The 20,221-nt window shown below is 48.8% G+C and overlaps 1 protein-coding gene and 1 pseudogene across 2 annotated transcripts in view; one reads left to right on the top strand and one right to left on the bottom strand.

Moving 5' to 3' along the window:
- The window catches only part of MLXIP (MLX interacting protein), a 58,690-nt gene extending 38,477 nt beyond the window's left edge, over positions 1-20,213 (bottom strand). For both annotated transcript variants that reach the window (XM_029922237.1, XM_029922238.1), the window contains exon 1: positions 19,985-20,213. In XM_029922237.1, the coding sequence (XP_029778097.1) occupies positions 19,985-20,151 (167 nt within the window). In that variant the 5' untranslated portion in view covers positions 20,152-20,213. The remainder of the gene's footprint in view (positions 1-19,984) is intronic.
- Positions 5,919-7,114, top strand: LOC115278309 (annotated as a pseudogene).
- Positions 20,214-20,221: the final 8 nt, after the last annotated feature.

Here is a 20,221-nt window from a genome sequence, read left to right as displayed (position 1 = left end):
ACAAGAATATCAAGAAGTGACTATAATGAAACAATAAATAATGTTCGGAAATAGGTTTCTAGGCAATCAAAAGCTATATACTCAATACATTCAGGAAAGCAGTCAAGATTACTATGTTTTTGAGAGAGATTTCCACTTTTTATTAAAAATGGCTAATTTTGTTAAAGAGATGATTAACAAAATAAACAATGGCAATCTGGAAAACTGCCTTATATCAAAGGAAGCTCTATTCGTTCAGAAAGGAGCAAATAACTAAGGTGGTTTTGCAAGTGTATTTTAATAGTTACCCAACTTGAATGCTGCTCAGAGGACTGAACTACAGGAGTAATTTAGACCCACTGATGGATTCTTCTGTGCTCCTCAGACTGGACCATGTAGGTGGTTCCCAAACCAGCTCTGGGTAAGAACTAACCCTGTGGACAAGATCATTGTCTCTCTGGCTCTGTCCATCACCTATAATCTCCTGCCTTTGCACCTCTGTCTTTGAGAAAAAGCACTTTAACTTGACTGGGGCCTGGGTCTTTAAAAAATTTTTTGTCTCATGCCCTGCATTTGTCTTAAGCTTTTCAACCTGCAACCACAATGCATGGAGAGCTATCGGTTCACATGCAGAGAAACTAAATTCCTGACTTGATAAGAAAGTGGAGTCTGATCTTCTCAGCACTATGGGAGCTCCCTCTGCCCCCAGTTGAGCGCCTGCTGGCCGTACCCCTAAGGCTGGCACTTCCACAAAGACAGCTGGATATAACTAATCTGACCACACAAATGGGAAACTAAACGAGGGGTAGAGGTGAGCCAGTGCCACTTAAGTCAGCAGCAGAAAGAACCCAAACACGGAGTTCCTGCTCCCAATCTGGAGGGACTATGTTTGGGACTCCAGCCAAAGGAATTATTCACTCTTCAGATTAACTTTGTAGCCTGAAGCATACGCCTGATAGGGACAGATGCCAGGCCGAAAGGTCAGCATGAAGGTCAGCTGGGCAGCAGCGACAGCAGGTGGGGAACCTGGCCAGAGAAGGTGGCATCCTGTACAAGGCAGGAGAGTGCCAAGTAAGGCCGAGGCCACAGGCAAGCAGCCTGATTCCTGGAGGCTCCACGCCAGGAGGCGTGATGGCTGCGACCCGGCTGGGGTCCAGGGGTGGCCTGGGATGCCCCCTGACCAGGAGGAAACTGTCTGTTCTGGAATGGTTGGCTAATCGCCTAAGATGCTGCTGGGCCAAGAGGGCACAGGCAAGCAGGTTCTCCCCTCTGGACCGGGCAGTCCTCCGGCTCCCCCCCAGGAACACGGCTGAGGTGGAAGAAAAGCAGCCAGTTTCCGAGCACTGAAGCGGTTCAAACTGAACCAACTGGTGCTTTACTCACAACAATGATGGCTTTGTCAGGCAACTGCAACAGGCCAACAAGAGCCAGCTGAAAAACCTGCCTCCCCTCCTGACTTCTGTGCCCTGGTCGCCACCACCGTAAGACATCACACTCACACACACACACACACACACACACACACACACACACCCCAGGGGGAAAAGAGCACACACATGAACCAACAGCAGCCAACCCATGTGACGCAACAGAGGCAGGCCAGCTGCCATCCCGAGGTGACACATCACTGGAGCTGGCTGTTTTGCCGCCACGGACCTCCTACCCAGGGGCTGGAACTCCCGGGACAGATTTGAGTCTCACTTACTGATATATTTCCAGTCATCCCAGCCAACAGAGAACAAAGGGCTGAAATGTCCTGCTTCTAGAGTGTTGCTGGGTCCATGTTCCAGTCAGTTTGGAAGGGGGCACACCCAAGGCCTCAATTAGAGCTACCAAGCAGGGGGTGGCTGCCCCTTGCTTTACAAAAGCCTGAAAGCTGCTACCCCAGGACCCTCTAGGGCAGGAAACAGAAAGAACTTCTCTCCGCAGGGAAGAACTCGGAGGGGGCTGGGGTGGAACCAGCAGATTATACTATTGCTCACACCACACCCAGCCCTCGCTCAGTTCATCCATATTTTACCAATCGGCAGCAATCATCTCAAGCATTGTACAAACACACCCATAGCTCCAAGGAGCCAGCTAAAAAAAAAAGAGATAAGCAAACAAAGTTATGGGGCAAAAAGCAACTGGCTACCTGCTGGCCAGGCCAGCTCAACTGTGATCAAGAGGTCTCTGGCAGGCTGCTCTAAGGACCTGCAGGAAGACACGCATGCCACAGGTGCGCTCCCCCAGCACCACCTGCCTGCTGGCTCCCAGGTACCGCACAAGGACAATGTCAAGGACAAGAGAGAGGCTGAATAGATAACTGGGTTTTCCACTTTTGTCAGAAGGCTTTTATCCAAGGGAAAAAGCCTTCTGTCAAGGTCTCTCATGAAGGAAAAAATTTAGAATTCCAAAGCTAAGGACGTGTCCAATGACTAGAGGGCCAGCCTGAGGGAGTGCTGGGAGGCTGGGGGTCAAGCCCTAGAGCTCTAAGCCAGAATGTGGTGGGTGGATGTGGATGCCACAAGGGGCAGCCTCCCCTTTCCCGTGAACTGAGGGAGTCCTATGACCGACCCAGTTTTTCAAACATAACCAAGGTCCTCATGTCTTCAACCAGCCCCTCCACCACACACTTGGCCAGCAGCACAGGGGTGGGCTGGACGGAGCCACAGAAACCCCACAACTGATCAAACTGACGAGTAAAGCTGCTGAAGCCAGACACCAGCATCTCTGGACTTGATGTGACAGAAGTATTTAAATTGCTTTCCAGTGAGTTGAATCAGCTCTTCCTTCCACGAACCAAGTTCTACCAGCATTTTGTTTTGTAATTCAAAGGAAATGCCTCCACACAGCTCCCCATCACAAGTGGTGCAGACTCACAGCTGGACTTAGAACCTTTCATAACACTCAATGCTCTCCCAGCCTCTAGAATGACAAGAAGCTAAGGGAGCGCATTCACCTGTTCACATCACTGCGAAGCCCTAGCCTCAGGGGTCTGTCAACCAGCAGGGCACAGCACAGACAGGCAGGCTCAGCCTCAGTTCAGGCGTGCATGCTGCCGGTGGGTGTGTCAAATGCCATCCACTGCGTTCCCTGCCCTTCTGCAGGCTGTAGGGACACACGTGAAACCGCAGGGAGCTTTCCTATCAGCAGCCCCGGGCCCAGAACAAAGGGTGCTTTTCCCCTGCGTCCCTGCTCACCTCCTTCCCGCACACACCCCTTATCGAGGGCTGGCAGGGTGTGACAGGGCAGGTGGGGTGCCGGCCATGGCAAAATTGCCGGCTTTTCTCAAGAGTCCTGCTGAGAGAGTCTCAGGGTAGATGGTTATTTCTGTCAGGAAGAAGGAAGAGACAGAGTGGGAGCATTTTCAGAGAAAGTGGCCGCCCTGCAGAATGATAATGCAGATGAGCAGAACAAGGGCCCAGAAACACCTTAAAGTTACACCAAAAAATATCACAAAATATTCTCAATAACCAAGAGAAAGAGATTAAATAAACAATAATACATCCACACAATGAAATACCATCCAGCTATTAAAAAACATTGCAGATGAATATTCTGGGGCTTAGAAAGTTGTTCATAATCTATCAAATGAAAAAAGTACACTTATGACATGAGGAGGAGGAGAAGAAAGAAAGAAAGAAAGAAAGAAAGAAAGAAAGAAAGAAAGAGAAAGAAGGAAAGGAAGGGAGGGAAAAACAAAAAACCCACAAGGTCTGGAAGGATAAACACTAGGGAATTGACAGTGGTTATCTCTGGGTGTGGAATTTTTTTTCCTGGAAGGAAGCCTGGAAATACAGTCAAATTTCAAAAAAGTAAGGTGTGAAGCCTAAAAGAATAACTCCCCAACTTTTCAGGGAACATATCGCAGCAGAAGCACTACACCTCTAATAAAAACAAATTGTTTCAATCTGGCTTAGAAGCAGAAGTTATTGGCATTTAAGAACCATAAAGCTATTTGCCAACGCCCTTATAGATGAGATCAAATATAGATGGAAATCTGAGAGCCGGAACATGCCCAAGGTGGCAAGATGGCTGCCAAGCCATACCTTTATGTGTGAATGTGTGTGTCGGGGGGAAGGTTCTAAAGGGGGTGCATCTATTCTTTTCTTAACCACCTCAAATACACGCATACACGTGCACATATACACTCTAGTACTGTGTTTTGTTTCAAGTATAGCCAAATCAACTAATAGTTAAATTAACCATTTCATCTGCTCCAGACTCCCACTATGAAAACAGCCCCACCCCAATGAAGTCTGGTGAAGGTAAGGGGTGTAGTCTGAGATACACTATAAAGCCAAGAGTAACTTCTAGTCCAAGAATTTCACAAAATGGAAAATCGACCCCCCATCTCCAAGATAAGATCATTTAAAATAACTGCCAAGCTCCTCCTAACTCAAAGTACTGTCTGCTAGGTGCTTATGTACTTCTGGGGGCTAACAGGCAGTCTCAGATTTTATACTCAGAAGATTATGGTCCTGTGGCTTTAAACACAGTACAGGACAGAAAGTACACATTAAGAGCTAGAACACTAAAAATATTTTCCTTGTGCCAGAAGCTGACCTGTAGCAAATAGCAGAACACATTCCTTCATCTCTTAGGCCAAGACTCACTTTTGATTTAACCCAGTAGCCTAAACCTTTCTCTCCAGAATAGCTAATACTTGAACTCAGATATTAAACTATAAATTGAAGCAAAATTTAAAAGTGGAACTCACATATGAGTTCAGATTTCTTCCAATTTTTCAGATATGCCCAATCGCGGAACACTGGGCTCGTATTCCCAAACACCAAGAATCAACTGAAGCTGATTCTTAGACCTAGCGAACATGCCACCCCTCCCTATGGCCGTTCCATCCGTCACTGAGGCCACAGCAATTGCAGTTGTATGTTTACGTGGTTTTTCACAATAAGAAAAAAATTTCTCTGTAACCATGACTTCATCAAAAGGAGGAAAATACAAGTTACAGTTGGTTCATTCACTTCCTGGTCCTTGTGGGCATTTGTATTTGTAGCCCTTGACTCAAAGAGTCTTAACAGGAAAAAAGGTCTTAACGGGATAGTCTCAGCGACGGTGATCTGGCAAGCTAGGGGGCAAGCTGGAGAAGCAGGTCATTCTCCCAACCATTCTCTCATTTACTATACACAGAAGAAGTAGTAGATAACAAATTATGAATTTCTACACTGACATATTTAGATCTTGAAGATCATGTGGTCTAGTGCTTCCCCAGTCAGACTTCCTAAAGATAATGTTGAAAACCAGAAGTGTTTTAAGTATTTGTTTGGTTGTTTTTTTTAAACATTTATTTTTGAGAGACAAAGAAAGACAGGTCATGAGCAGGGGAAGGGCAGAGAGGGACACACAGGTCTGAAGCAGGTTCCAGGCTCTGAGCTGTCAGCATAGAGCCTGATGCGGGGCCTGAACCCATGAACTGTTAGATCATGACCTGAGCCAGTCAGACGCTCAACCAACTGAGCCACCCAGGCACCCCTTAAGTATTTGTTTAAATGACAGCTCTAGGGGCGCCTGGGTGGCTCAGTCGGTTAAGCCGTCGACTTCGGCTCAGGTCATGATCTCATGGTTTGTTGAGTTCAGGCCTTGTGTCGGGCTCTGAGCTGACAGCTCGGAGCCTGGAGACTGCTTTGGATTCTGTGTCTCCCTCTCTCTCTACCCTCCCCTGCTCACTCTCTGTCTCTCAAAAATAAATAAAAATTTAAAAAAAAATGACAGCTCTATTGTGACATAATCTCCATGCCATGAAATTTTCCCTTTAGAAGTGTTCACTGGGGTAGCCGAAGATCCGGGGCTGCTTGGCCACAGGATGTAGTGCCGGGGACCGCGGGCCCCAGCAGAGCCCATCCACAGGCCTGTTTACCATCACAGGGAGATCTCTGCCCCCTGGGCCCCCAACATTTCCCCAAGCTGAAGCTGGAGGGTATTGAGGTACCAGCCATATGTCTTCTCACAAAGGATCTGTGGTGGCACAGGGCAATGGAGCTCCCACCAGTGACAGGGAAATGGCCACAGTGGAGCCAGCTGAACTGGGACCCCTGCTAGAAGAAACAGGCAAATGAGTAACTGTCAACCCAAACAAGGCTGAAAAAGAGCAAGCACGCGCAGCACCCCAGAAGGAAGAGGAGGAGGAGGAGGAGCAGCGGGTATGGACACTTCTCCTGCAAGCCTACCATGCTGTGGAGAAGATGGAGGAGTCTGTGTATAAGGTCTGGGAGGGATACTAGAGAGTTGTCCCATATGACATACTCCCTGCCTGGCTGAAGGACAAGGACTACTTGCTACATGACCATGGCCTACCTGTGCCCTCCTACCGGGCTTGCGTCAAGAGCACTTTCTGCATCCATACAGAAACTGGCAACATCTGGATCCACCTGCTTGGTTTTGTGCTGTTTCTCTTTTTGGGAATCTTGACCATGCCCAGACCAAATATGTACTTCATGGCCCCTCTACAGGAGAAGGTGGTTTCTGGGATGTTCTTTTTGGGTGCAGTGCTCTGCCTCAGCTTCCCCTGGCTCTTTCACACCGTCTATTGTCATTCAGAGTCTCTCAGACTTTTTCCAAAGTGGGTTATTAGGGATTGTTCTACTGATTATGGGGAGCTTTGTCCCCTGGCTCTATTACGCCTTCTACTGCTACCCAGGGCCACAGCTCTGCACCTCCCCATCGTCTGTGTCCTGGGCATTTCTGCCATCACTGTGGCGCAGTGGGACTGGTCTGCCACTCCTAAGCACCGGCAGACAAGAGCAGGAGTGTTCCTGGGACTTGAGTTGAGCAGTGTTGTGCCCACCGCCTACTTTACTATTGCTCAGGGCTTTGTCAAGGACACCACAGTGAGCCAGATGGGCTGGTTCTTCTTGATGGCCACGATGTATGTCACCAGAGCTGGCCTTTAGGCTGCTCGAATTCCTGAGCACTTCTTTCCTGGAAAATCTGACACAGGGTTCCAGTCTCATCAGATTTTCCACGTCCTGGTGGTGCAGCAGCCTCTGTCCACTTCTACAGGGTCTCCAACCTTCAGGAATTCCACTGCAGCCTAGAGGGGGGCTGTACTGATGACTCTCTTCTCGGGGCCTTCCCACCTGAGGGGTGGAGAAGGAACTTCCCGAGTGCTTTTCCAACTTCTTTGTTGACATGAGAGGAAGAGTCTGAGTTGTCTATTTCTAGAAGAAACCTCTTAGAGAATTCAGTACGAACCAAGCTTCAGCCCACTCTCACACCCGCTGGGCAGCAGCCTCTCCAGTCCCCTCGCAGAGGAGAGTGGGGACAGTCGGCTTGGCCATGCCTCAGCAGTTAGTGCTCCAAAGCTCGTGTTGAGATTTTACCCTTCCTCCAACCATTCTGGGGAAAAATCATGGTCTGGGACTCTTCAGAAATCCTGTTTCTGGAAGAAAACATCCCTTCTTTACCCCCATCCTTACTTTGTTACCTGGCTCATGACAGACCATCCATTTTTGCAGCACACTTTTCAAAAACAGAACCTGGTCCCATCTTCCTCGGGCCTGGATCTGCTTTCACAGCAGGAAGAACAAAGCCACCAACTTTTACATAGCCCAGCTGATCATGGAGGTATGCTCGGGTTTCCATGACTTTTAGTTTTCTTTTAATCTGACTTTTAATTTTCTTTTTCTTGGCAGGGTAACGTAAAATTAAAATGGGGAAAGAGATTTCATACTTAATACTAAGCTTTAGAAAGAAACCTACTATTGCTACCTATCTTGATGCAAAGACTATGGTGAAAATAAAAGGAAGTACAGAAGACACTTGGAATTCAAGAAAAAATAAGTAAACAAACAAACAAACAAATAGAAATAGAAGTGTTCACCAAGGAGCCTGGCTGGCTGAGTCGGTGCAGTGTGAGACTCTTGATCTTGGGGCAGTAAGTTCAAGCCCCACACTGGGTGTAGAGATTACTTAAAAACAAAATCTTAAAAAACAAAATGTAATAAAAGTGTCCATCAGATTTTATTACATTCACCACGCTGACGACCATCACCGTCCTCTAACTCGGGAACATGCTCCTCCCTCCTTCACAAGCCCCAGAGCCACGAGCTCTGAGGACCCACTCTTCCATGCCCGTGCCAACAGCTCCGCCACTGCTCTGTTTCACGAGTTTGCCTGCACATTTCAGATAAACGGGGTCACGGCAGGTGGGCCTCTGTGTCTGGCTTCCTAGGATAACGTTTTTAAGGCACATCCATGTTGTAGCCTATGCTGCAACTTCATTCCAAAACTTGTCTTCAATATTTTTAAAAGTACTTATTTGTTCTTGAATAAAGTCATGGTAGTCATTCTTTAAATACATGCATTTTTTCTCATTTTGTGAACAATATAAAAAATTCAAATACATAGAAAAACTGGTAAAATTATATGGTGCACACCCATGAACCCACAACGTGGATGCGACAATTAACACTTTGATATATTTATCTCGTCACAAATTCATCTATTCATCCACCCATCTTACTGATTTTTAAGCAGTGGCTCTCAAAGTGAGCTGGAGAGCCGGAGGGTCCCTGAGTACCTTCCGGGGGTCTACGGTTGCAAAACTATTTTCAAATTATACTAAGGGGCTATTTTCCTTTTTCCATCTCACTCTCTCCAGAGTGTACGGTGACGGTCTGCAGACGTGGGACACTGCAGCCGAAGGAAGTAGAAGCGAGCGTCAAACGTTCTTCCAATCAAACGTCAGCTGGAAGGCAGAAGAGATTTGCAAGTATGGAGAACAATGTCACTCTGCTCGTTTCTGCAGAAAACAATCATTTTCTACAAAAATATTATGTTAACACCTAATGGGTTTTTTTTCAATGCTTTAACAAATATTTTTAAGTTTTCTCAGTTTTCATTTCTAGCATGGTAAACCTCAACAGATAGACTCCCCAGAAGCAAAAGCTCTTTGGGGTTTCCAACATTTAAGAGTACAGAGGGGTGCTGAGAAGGGAAGGTCTGAGGGCTGCTGCTTTAGAGCACTTCAGAGTAAGGTGCAGACCTGTACGCTTTGTCCCTACCACATCGGCATGCATAACGTCAGCAAGAGTCCAACATGTGTCAATGGCAAGTTTTGTTTTTGGTAAGATTTACATACAATAAAGTGTACAAATGTGAAGTGTGCCGTTCTTGTTCAGCGAGTTCTGACAAATACATGCGCAGCCCCCGACCTAGATTACCCCCATCCTGGAGAAGTCTCTGGTGACTTTCCAGTCACTGCCCACTCCAACCTCCCTCAGAAGCAAGTACTGGTGTCATTTTTTTGTCACCTTAGTTTCACCTATTCTAGAACTTCATGTAAATGAAGCCACATCTGCTGTTCAAAAGAAGTTCTATTTCATCCAACATGTTTCTGAGGTTCATCGTGTTTTTGCACATACCAGTAATTTGACCTTTTTTATTGCTGAACGCACAATGTTTCTATGACAATCTCTCTCAAAAACATAAGGGCCGCTAAAGATAGATAAGGTTGGTAATCATGGCTCTAGTCTAAGCTCATCTCCCCGCTGCCCTCCCCCCCAGTTGGAGACCCAGGGGCACGGAAGGGCTGAGCTGCTGAGCTATGTCACTAGCCAGCAGCACCAGCGTCCTGTAGCACCCAGCCCAACCACCATGTTCCTGCCATTTCCTGTTCTCACCTGAGAAGAAAGTTCCCATCTCCATCTATAAGAGAAGTTTATTACAGGAAATGGAAAATCAATACCCAGACGGTGAAGGTACTGGGCTTCCCTCAAAAACACGTCGGTCAACAAATGGATACACAAACGTGGTGTGTTGGCACACGGACGCTACTTAGCAAGCGCGAGGACTAAAACACAGATAGATCTACACTGCCACGTGGACGGACCTTGAAAACAGAATGCTAAGTGAAAAACGCCAGACATAAAAGGCTGCAAATAGTATGATTCCATTTACATGAAATGTCCAGAAAAGGCAAATCTAGAGACACAGAAAGCAGGTCAGTGCATCTCTGGGCTAAGGTGGGGACTAGGATCAAACGTGAATGGACAGGTGAAACCTCAGTGGGGGGATGGAATCTAGTTCTAAGACTGGACTGGGATAATGACTGCACAACAAACAAATCAAATAAACTGTATACTCAAGACGAGTGTGTTGTATGGCATATAAATTATACTTCAGTAACGTTGCTAAAAAATAACAACAAAAACTTGTCTGTGCAAGTAGATAAGAGTCCTGCTCCAAGGCAGAGAAAGACCTGTTTAAGAATTCAAAGAACAAAGGAGGCATTTTAGAAGACCCTGCTTGTTACTCAACTAGAAAAGAGCCGTGTAAAACAGCAAAGTAATGCAATCAGATGTTGTTTTAAGAATTCATTGAAAGTGTTTTATTTTAAGAAGTAAAAGGGATTTATAAATTAACTCCCTCTAAAAGGCTTCGGGTTCATATCAAGCTATGAGGGCGGGTCCCACTGCTCCCAGACGAAGTGGCCCCATAGGCAAAGGGGCCAGTCACTACGAGAGCACGGGACAAAGTGCTTTAGGATGCTCTTCTAGAAGCTCGAATACTGGGTAAACTGTAATCTACAAACTAAGGTAATTCCCCTACTTTCTTCATAAGAAGTTGTTTTTGTCTTGATGACTGAGTTTGTCTCATGGTGACAAACCGAAAGAGGGCACCTTCTTGCCGGTGCCCACGAGCCGCAGAGGGAAGGAGCTGCACCAGGCGTTCAGAACGGATCCTCCTCCTCCCAGAATATTCCTCAACAGCAAAGCCGTGCTACCTGAACCTCACGGTTTCCTTCTTCAGTGCAACTGAAACTCCCAAATCTCGGTTTCTACCCGTAGCCCGGTCCTCTCTGCTGTCTCTGAGCTCTCACTGCTTAGCTCCACTCAGATTCTTTATGTGCACTTCTGAGACTCAAAAGCAAACAGAAAGGAATCCTGTTTCTGGAATTGTTTTTCCAGATCTTGGACACCTTCCTGGAGCTACGCTTCTACACTGCCTCTTTCCAGATTATTTTTGGTGATGCAGTCCAACCCCAGACACATGAAGAATGCTAGATTTGGAGAAGTTCCTTTAAGGCGTGTAGATCAGGCAATATTTCTTTACCACAACCAAGCCCAACTGAGCAGAAATATCTTTTGGGATATATGACGGCATATATTTCGCGGGGAAAAAAACGCTACCTCCCAAATGCCAGCTCAAAAGTCCCAAGGCTCTCCTCCACATCTGACCCCCTTGAGAGGCACAGCAGAGGTCTGGGAGGTGAGACGGAGCAGCGTGGTCAAGGCCACGAGAGGCCTGCTCTGGCGAGCACCTCGCTGGACAACTACAGTGCCCCTTACACTGACAGCCCCTCGCAGCCCCTCTTGGGGCCCCTCCCACAGCCCGAGTCGCAGGCCACCCACAGCAGACAAGTTTAGTGCACAGCACAGCGGTGTCCTCAGCACACCTGCCACCACAGGTCACTGGGCCTTCCTTGGCTTCCTTGTTTCAGTAACAGCCCCCGTGGTTCTGCCCCAAACTTCCAGTCTTTGTAGACACTTGTCTTTCTTTAATCTCCATGTCCAATCCACTGGCAAGTCCAAAACCCGCCTTGAATCCATCTCGTTCTCCCCACCTGCACTGCTGGCATTCTAGTCTGAGAAAGGCCCCACAGCCTCCCACGTGGTGCCACACAGCTTCTACTCTTGCCTCCTATCGCCTGGTCTCCGAGAGCAGCCTCGACAAGCAGCATGCCCCAGCAGCGAGCACAAGATCCTAACTTCTCACCAGCAAGGCCCCTTGCCTCAGAGTCTTATCTTCGACCACTCACCTCACCCTCAACGTTCTAGCCACGTTGGCCTTCCTTCTAGTCCCGCAATGTGCCAAGTGCATTCTACCTTGGGCCTTTGCCTTGGGCTCTTCTACAGCCTGGAATGACTATCCATGTCTGGCTCCTACTCACCACTCAGGTTTCAGCTCAACCTAAAATGTCACCTCCTCAGAAGGCTTCTCTGACCAGCAAGATAGAGAATCTGCTGACCCTCCCCCACCCCCATCCCTCTCCTTTTTTCATCCTGATTTATGTTCTTCACTGCACTAACAACATAAATCTGATTTGCTTACTGATTCCCTTTATCAGAATATAAACTCCATGAGGGGAGACGACTCATGTTCCTTGTTTACTACTGTATCTTCAAGGCTACAGCTGTGCCTGGCACCCAACAGAGGCCTGATCAATAACTTCTAGAAGGAAAGAGCTAGACACATTCTCTGTGGCCTGTGAGGTTCTACTCAGAGAATAAGGGAATAGCTAGTCTCCCCCACCTCTTAACATTTTAATTGGAGGCTATGGGGCTAACTTAGCAAGTGGCAAACAGCCCTGATGGTAACAGGAAGCTCTAAGCAAGGCCTGAATGTGAAACACAGGCCGTGGGCTAGCTCTAGTCAGGTGCATGCAGAAGTTCCTCTAAGCAGAAGCTTTTATTTTTTAATGTTCATTTACTTATTTATTTTTGAGAGAGAGAGAGAAAGAGAGGAGGAAAGAGAATCCCAAGCAGGCCCCACATTGTCAGCACAGAGCCTCACTTGGGGCTCAAACTCACAAACCATGAGATCATGATCTGAGCTGAAATCAAGGGTCAGGCGCTTAACTGACTGAGCTACCCAGGCGCCCCTAAGCAGAAGCTGTGACGCAGAGAAGAAACAGAGCGGCTGGTGAGCGGGCCAGCTGGCAGTGGGCTAAGCAAGACTGGGAGGAAAACAGACGCTGAGAGAAGAGCCGAGTCACTTCACAGGGATGAAGCAGGAAGGAAGGACAAGCCCCCCAGGGTTAAGGACCCGGAGAGGCCGGGAACCCAGCTCAGTCCACACTAGTTCAGGCAATGCTAGGACCCCTGGAATCATCACGAGGTTACCAGTGCCCTTCCCTATCCTTGCAATAAACTCCTATCCCACGGATGAGCACAAGAGGGTCCCTGATCCACACAGCTGGAAGAGTTCTGCCGAAATATAACAGAGGCCTGGAGTTCTAACCATAGCAGAATTCCAACAAAAGATGGAAATATCATCCAAGATGTTTGCTGTCTGCACTGCACACATTATATCCAAGAAATGGGAGCTCACACTGAATTTTTCATCAGTGTATGAATCCTTAAAAGTAAGTAAAAATTAGGGGCGCCTGGGTGGCTCAGTCAGGTAAGCGTGTCCGACTTCGGCTCAGGTCATGATCTCACAGTTCATGGGTTCAAGCCCTGCATTGGATGTATGCTGACAGTTCAGAGCCTGAAGCCTGCTTCAGATTCTGTGTCTCCCTCTCTCTCTGCCCCTCCCTTGTTCGCACTCTGTCTCTCTCTGTCTCAAAAATAAATAAACATTTAAGAAAAGTCTTTTAATAAGTAAAATTAGGGCGCCTGGGTGGCTCAGTCGGTTAGGCACCCAACTCTTGATTTCAGCTCAGGTCATGATCCCAGAGCACGGGATTGAGCCCCACATCCGGCTGCATGCTGAGAGTGGAACCTGCTTAAGATTCTCTCTCTCTCTCTCTCTCTCTCTCTCTCTCTCCCTCTCCCTCTCTCCTGCTCATGCTCTCTCTAAAAAAAAAAAAAAAAAAGGTAAAATTAACCTTCTACAATATCCTATCCCAGCAACTGTAGAGGGGACTAAGACCCATTTTACAGACTTTTCCTTATATAACAAGGGCCCTCCTATCACTAGATCCCTTGAATTGGCACCTACTATACCCAGCATTAAATTGGTAGAACTCGAGGATGGGCTGCTATGCTTTCCTGTGGTTGAGGAAGAGCTAAAAATGCCTTTTTATAGCTCAGTCATGTGTTTCAAAACATGACCTTAAGAAACATTTCAAACCAGGCTATAAGGATGCTCTAATAAACGACCACAAAATGAGTGGCTTTTAAAACACTACCTATTGGGGCGCCTGGGTGGCTCAGTCGGTTGAGTGTCTGGCTTCAGCTCAGGTCATGATCTCGCAGTTCGTGGGTTCGAGCCCCGTGTCAGGCTCTGTGCTGACAGCTCAGAGCCTGGAGCCTGCTTCAGATTCTGTGTCTCCCTCTCTCTGACCCTCCCCTGCTCATGTTGTCTCTCTCTCAAAAATAAATAAAACATTAAATTAAAAATAAATAAATAAAACGCTACCTATTTATGGGTACCTGGGTGGCTCAGTTGGTTAAGCACCCCACTCTTGATTTTGGCACAGGTCATGATCACATGGTTCATGGGATCGAGCCCTGCCGGGCTCTGCACTGACAGCACGAAGGCTGTTTTCTTCTTCTTTTTCTCTTAGAGTGCCCTTCCCCTGCACGTGTACGCATGTGCGTGTGCGCGCGCCCACGTGTGTGTGCATGAGCGCACTCTGTCTCTCTCTCTCTCCCTCTCAAAACAAACAACAAAAAAGAATACCACCTACTTATTACCTTAGGGCTCCAGGGGTCAAAAGTCTGACATGGGTCTCCCTGGGCTATAAAATCAAGATGTCAGCAAGGCCGGGCTCCCTCTGAAGCTCCAGGGCAGGATACAGTTCCTGCCTTTTCCAGCGTTTGGAGGCACCCACATTCCTTAGCTTGCTGCCCCTTCCCCTCTTCAGAGCCAGCAACTTCAGGCCAGGTCTCCTGCTGCTCTCTCTCTGCTTCTCTCCGATTTCCTCTCCTGTTTTTATGGACCTCTGTGATTACAGTGGGCCCACCCAGATAGCCCAAGATAATCTCCTCATTTTAGAGGTAGCTGATTAGTGGGGCACCTGGCTGGGTCAGTTGGTGGAGCATGCAACTCTTGATCTCGGGGCCATGAGTTCGAGCCCCACATTGGGTGTGGAGCCTACTTAAAAAAAAATCAATCAATCAATAATTTATAAATAAATAAATAAAGGTAGCTGCTTAGCAACCTTGAGTCCTCTTTGCCATGTAACCTAGCATATTCACAGATTCTGGGGCTTAGGACACGGATCTTGGAGGGGGGGAGGGGGAGGGGTCGTTAATTTGTCACAACAGTCCAAGTGGGTCACAATACAAATACCACTCAACGAAAGCACTCATCCCTCCGCCCCACTCCATGCCAACATCCCCCGAAGCCCTGTTCCACAGAACCTGCGTTTGTCTTCGCACAAGTGAAGATGATGTCCTTCACCAAGGACAAGTTTATGATGTTGGCTTCCAGGCCCCTGAGCTTCCCTTTTCAATCCCACATGTATTTCTTAATCACCTAGTATGTACCAGACACTGCTAGGGTCTGTGGGAGAGTCAGAGGTGAAGACAGCAGGAACCGAGTCAACCGCATCAGGTCTACGTAACGATTCGGGGCAGAGTCGATAAGGGTCGTGGAATTACAGAGGAACGTGGCGTCCACTCCCTTTGGGAAGCCTTCACAGGGCAGCAGTGCTTGAGCGGAGTCTTGAAGGAAGGGCAGGATTTCACGCGTGGTGAAGAGCACGGAGCAGCCTAAGGCATTCCTTTCCCCACCTTGGTTTCCCCAGGCCTGACCTCAGAAGGACTGGCACTTTCACCTCCTAACAGAACCACAGGCTTTTGTGAACAGATGTGGGAGGCAACTTTTCAGACGCAGAGTCACTGCCCTGGACAAGCTGCCTCACCTCAGCAACAGGGTCAATTAATTCCTAAACTTGGGGCAGGGGGTTGTTGTTGTTTTTTTTAATATGAAAAATGAGAACTCTACCACCACCCACCTAAGAAGGCTATTGTAAGAGCTGCGTAAGACCGTGTGAACAGGGTCCAGACACAGTAGTGCTCGGTTAGTGGGAATTCTTGTCTTTGCTTCCACCCTAGCAAACCACCTCAAACCTCGTTTCCCAGGCTCTTCCCAATTTTATCGCCTTTCTTGGCCCTTCCATCAGGATGGCAATTAGCCAATCAGCCTCTACCGGAAAAGGAAACCTGCTCCTAGACCACTAAGAGAAGAAGATGGAGAAAAGGAGCACTGGGGCTCCCTGCTGAGCAACACGGTCCGTAACTGCTGACACTTAACATGGGGACGGGGCGGTAAGTATTAACCGTGACGTCAGGGGAAGCTATCCACACTGACAGTGTATATAAACTCTCAATCTCAGTGCTGCCATCAGAGCTGGCTCACATTTTTTATTGCAGCCCTTGCTCATTATTCTACCACTGTCTATTTATCTGTCACCCACCCCTAGTTCGTGAGCTCCTCCAGGACAGACACTGCCTTCGTCATCTCTGTAGCCCTCATTCCCACCTCAGTGCACGCCCCTCAGTGCACACTATATAATGACCAAAAACTGAAAAAAGTGCAAAAGAAGAAAACCTGTTTATCTTCAGCATGGCTGCAGAGTAAAAAACTGAGTCATCTGTGCGAATGGTTCTCATTTACAGCTAGCTACCACACACACCTAGCACTGGAAAGTACCTCTGCTGAAAACTAAACACCCGGAGCTCACCGTGCTCTAAACCTTTGATCCTTGCTACTCTTTAAGTCTGGCCGAGATTCCCATCCTGGGTTAGGAACAGAGAGTTACTATACAAAGTATACTTATGCAGGGGTACATTTTAGAAATTTGTATCCCAAGGCTATCTTACGAGTCCAAATTAAAGGTCTCTTCAGATATCCGCTTAAGCAGAAGCCCACTGTCCAGAAAGCTACTGCTTATCCCTAAATGCATACAGAGAACACCTCTGACCCTCCGGAAACATTCACACCTAGGCTCCCCAAGAAAGAGTTACATAAAAAGGTAGAAGAGTGAAACCAAAACCAACCACAAAAAGCTATCTGCTAGATGTGCTCAGAATCTGTGTGGGGGAGTTACATGTGTGACATTCCTTAAAATGCTAAGAGGGCAAGAACCATGAACTGTGTTCCAGATTACATAGCTCCATTGTGGAGCATGGGGAGCACAGGCAAAGCAAGAATGCGTCTATTCAGTATTTGTCAAGCAAGCATTTCAAAGCCACACGAAAATACCCCAGTCAGATATCTTATTTCCTTCCGTTTAGAGAGGAGGAACCTTGTCCTCAGATGGGTGAGGACACAGAATTGGATGCAGCCTGTGAAGCCTCCTCTCGCACTTACTGCACACGCTCAGAGGCAGTATCTCAGTTGATGCTCACATCCACTCTGCGGGGGAGTTTTATCCTCCCCACTTTACGGTGGCGGCCGGGAAGGCTTTGCAACAGGTAAGCCATGGGCTTTTCCCCATCATCTATCACCTAAGCTTGCCTTGGGGAAAGGTAACTTCTTGCCCTCCAAAATGTCCCAGTCACTGAGCACACCCTGTAGGACCAAATCAAGATGCTTTGCTACAGGGCCAGTGTCACAGAGCGGGAAGGACACGGGTTCTAAGGCGGGTCACTGGGCACACTCACACGCAGTCCGCACTCCTCAAACACCCTATCCTCCCACCAAAGTCAGTCTTGCCAAAGACTTTTTACAGGTTCAAGACTTTGCATGTTCGGGGACAGATCACATTCAGAATCCCTGGACCCCTTCACAGGGCTGGGGAAAAAACAACCAGAGCTTCCCCTGCATTTAGTTCCTCCTCCAAAGAGCTGCTGAACCTCATCTGGAAACAGCTGGGAGACAGCAGTTTAACAGGAAACCAAAAAAAAAAAAAAAAAGCCAGCACAGAGTGTACGAGGGAGAGTTAGGCAGCTAGAATCAAGAGGCCAGGGAACAGACAGGAAGCTGAGGTTAGAAAGAGCCTAGGCCAGAAACAGGCTTGCAGGAGGAGGCCCTGCTGTCCTTCCTCTAGGCCCAAGGAGGTGAGGGCTCGGAACCCCACGGAAAGGGAAGTCAGACCACCAGGGAGATCAAGTGTGCCGCCCTCCCTGCCCCCATCTCAGCCCTCCTTCTCTGAGAGCCAGCGAGTGGTCAGAACGGGACAGCTGAGGTCAGAAACTCACTTCTGTTCTGCTGCTCTCTGTGCCAGAGGCTACCGCCCGGACAACTGGTTTTGAGTCATTCCTGTGTCACTCTGTGCCGCAGTTCCACACGGCCAACTGAACTCGGGGACAGTCAAATCAGCCCCACACTGAGAGACAAAGAGTATCTTCGTGAGAAATTACTAGGCAGATACCCACTGGGGACCTGCAGCAGCAGGACTTGAGTGCAGGGAACTACAGCAAAGCAAGAGAGCCAGCGGGTCTGGAGGTCCTGAAGAGCAAGGTAAGGGCGCATTTGGCAACCAAGAAACTTAACTGAGCAATGGCTAGTTGCCAAAATGTTTGAGAGAAGTGGGGAGAAAACGCCATTACTAAAGTTCTTCGGTGTTATTTAATAATAAGCCTGTAGGTTATCCAAACTGAGGGCAGAGGGAAGTCTAGTTTATTTTTCCTTTAGCAGAGCTTAGGTGAGGTCTTTCTACCCCATGCCTCCTGCCACATAATCATCCCTTCTCTCCCTGCACACGAAGAAGTTTATATTAAAATAAAGAAAAGGATTAAGTTCTCTTAATAACACACATTCCTGCCTTTCACCTACGGTCTTGTTGAAAAGGCTCTCGTGGTGTACGGCCACAATCCACGAGGGCCTGACTCCACGGAAGCACTCAGAGTCCGAGACTGAGCCGGCGGGGCTACAAGAGGGCAGACGGCTGCGATCTCCATTCCATTTCCAAAAAAAAGAACATCTTCACAGGCTCCGTGCCAGCTCAAAGTGGCAAGACCAGAGAACCGGAGCAGAGCCTGACCAATGTGCCCCGCAGGGGGATGGGAGGAGAGCCATGTGGCCAGCACGCCACCAGGGAAACCTTCAAGAGAGGAAATGGAGGGGGGGGAGCGGGTGTTTCAGGAACATAACAAAGGAACAAGTTGACTAACCCTTTATTCCAGTGGGGGACAATGCCACCCTGAGCCATGTTTTCACTTCAGGTAAATGTGAAATGTTTTAACTTGGATATATCTGGGCTTATAGGCTCTCCCAAAAAAAATAAAGGAGTGGGGGACATGTGCCTACTTTTCTTTACGCTGTTTTCTGGAGTCTCCAAGGAAACTTTCCTGTGCCGCCTGCAGAGCAGACCTAACACAGCCCAGGCCAGGCCAGCTCCTAATGCCATCACCCCCGCTTAGCAGAGACCCCATCATGAGCCTGGTGCAGGACTTGACCGCTCTGCAGCCGGCCCAGAGGGGTTCTGTTGCTGAGGCAGAAGCCGCTGGGCGCACACACCTAACGTGCACACCAGAGAAGGGGGAGAAGTGGAAAGACAGTTTGTCTCACAAGGACCAGGTAGATGTGTGACACAGAAAAAAGGGATCTCTGCCCAGAGCTGGGTCCGCGTGTCAGGATGTCTGGGATGCCTGCCCTCAACAATGCCATCTCCATACCATGTTTCTGGGCTGACCACAGAACCTTCCAACTTGCCAGGAGGGCAGACTGCACCTCCCACGGCAGGGGTTCCAAAAGTCTACCTAGGAGGCACCCAGGCGGGCTGCTAAGGTGGGAGAGGGCGTCCCAGGAATGTGGATGTGAGAAGACCCAGCCTCCCTCCCTCTGCTGGGACAGTAAGAAGAGCAGCTAACATTTACAGAGCATCTAACTACGTGTCAGGAAGTGGGATAAAAGCACTACCTATCTCGTTCCGTCCCCAAAACAGCCAATGGAGGCTGATATTACTGCCATCCCCTCTCCATGAAGGACGACCCGGGCTCTGGGATTCTACACACCCATGAAACACTGGCACCGGCACCTAGGCCGCCCCAGGACAGGTGCTCCTCGCCACCACCCGATGCGGCCGGAAGCACACAAAGCGTCTGGGGGCAAAGGTGGAGAGTCGAGCAACACAAGGCGAGGCTTGTATTTACATCCCTTTCGTGTCCCAAATCGGTGGCCTCGGGACACTGAAGGGGAGGGGAGAGCCTGGATGGGGAACGTGAAGCCGGAAGAACCCAAGCACTGCGGGCAGAAGAGGCCAGGACACCGACACCTCTGCTGCCACCGAGGATCCCAGACCCAGAAACCCTCCTGAAGGGACAGGAGCCGAGGGGAATGCGTGCAGCCCAGGGGTCCTCAGGCGGCCGAGCCCTCCGCGCCGGTTTTGTCAACGTAGGAAGCTCCACTCGGAGGTGGGGCCGGCCCGGGGTCGCCGGGTCCCTACCTGTAGGCCAGGGTCATGCACTCGAAGAGTTTGGTGAGCGAGGCGTCGATGGACAGGTGGCAAGAGCTGGTCTTGCCGAAGCTGTAGGTCTGGCACGTCTGCTTGTTGACCGTGTCGAAATCGTAGCCCTTCTTGGGCGGGTGCTCGCGGTGCGGCGACGACACCATGAAGTGGCCGCTGTGGATGATCTGCTGGCGGCGCGGAGGCTCCTCGCGGCCAGGCCCGGCCCTGGGCGGC

The sequence above is a fragment of the Suricata suricatta genome, chromosome 14, assembly GCF_006229205.1.
Source record: "Suricata suricatta isolate VVHF042 chromosome 14, meerkat_22Aug2017_6uvM2_HiC, whole genome shotgun sequence".
NCBI lineage: Eukaryota > Metazoa > Chordata > Mammalia > Carnivora > Herpestidae > Suricata > Suricata suricatta.
Note: the sequence above shows the minus strand (reverse complement) of the source record. Positions and strands in the feature narration are given on the sequence as shown.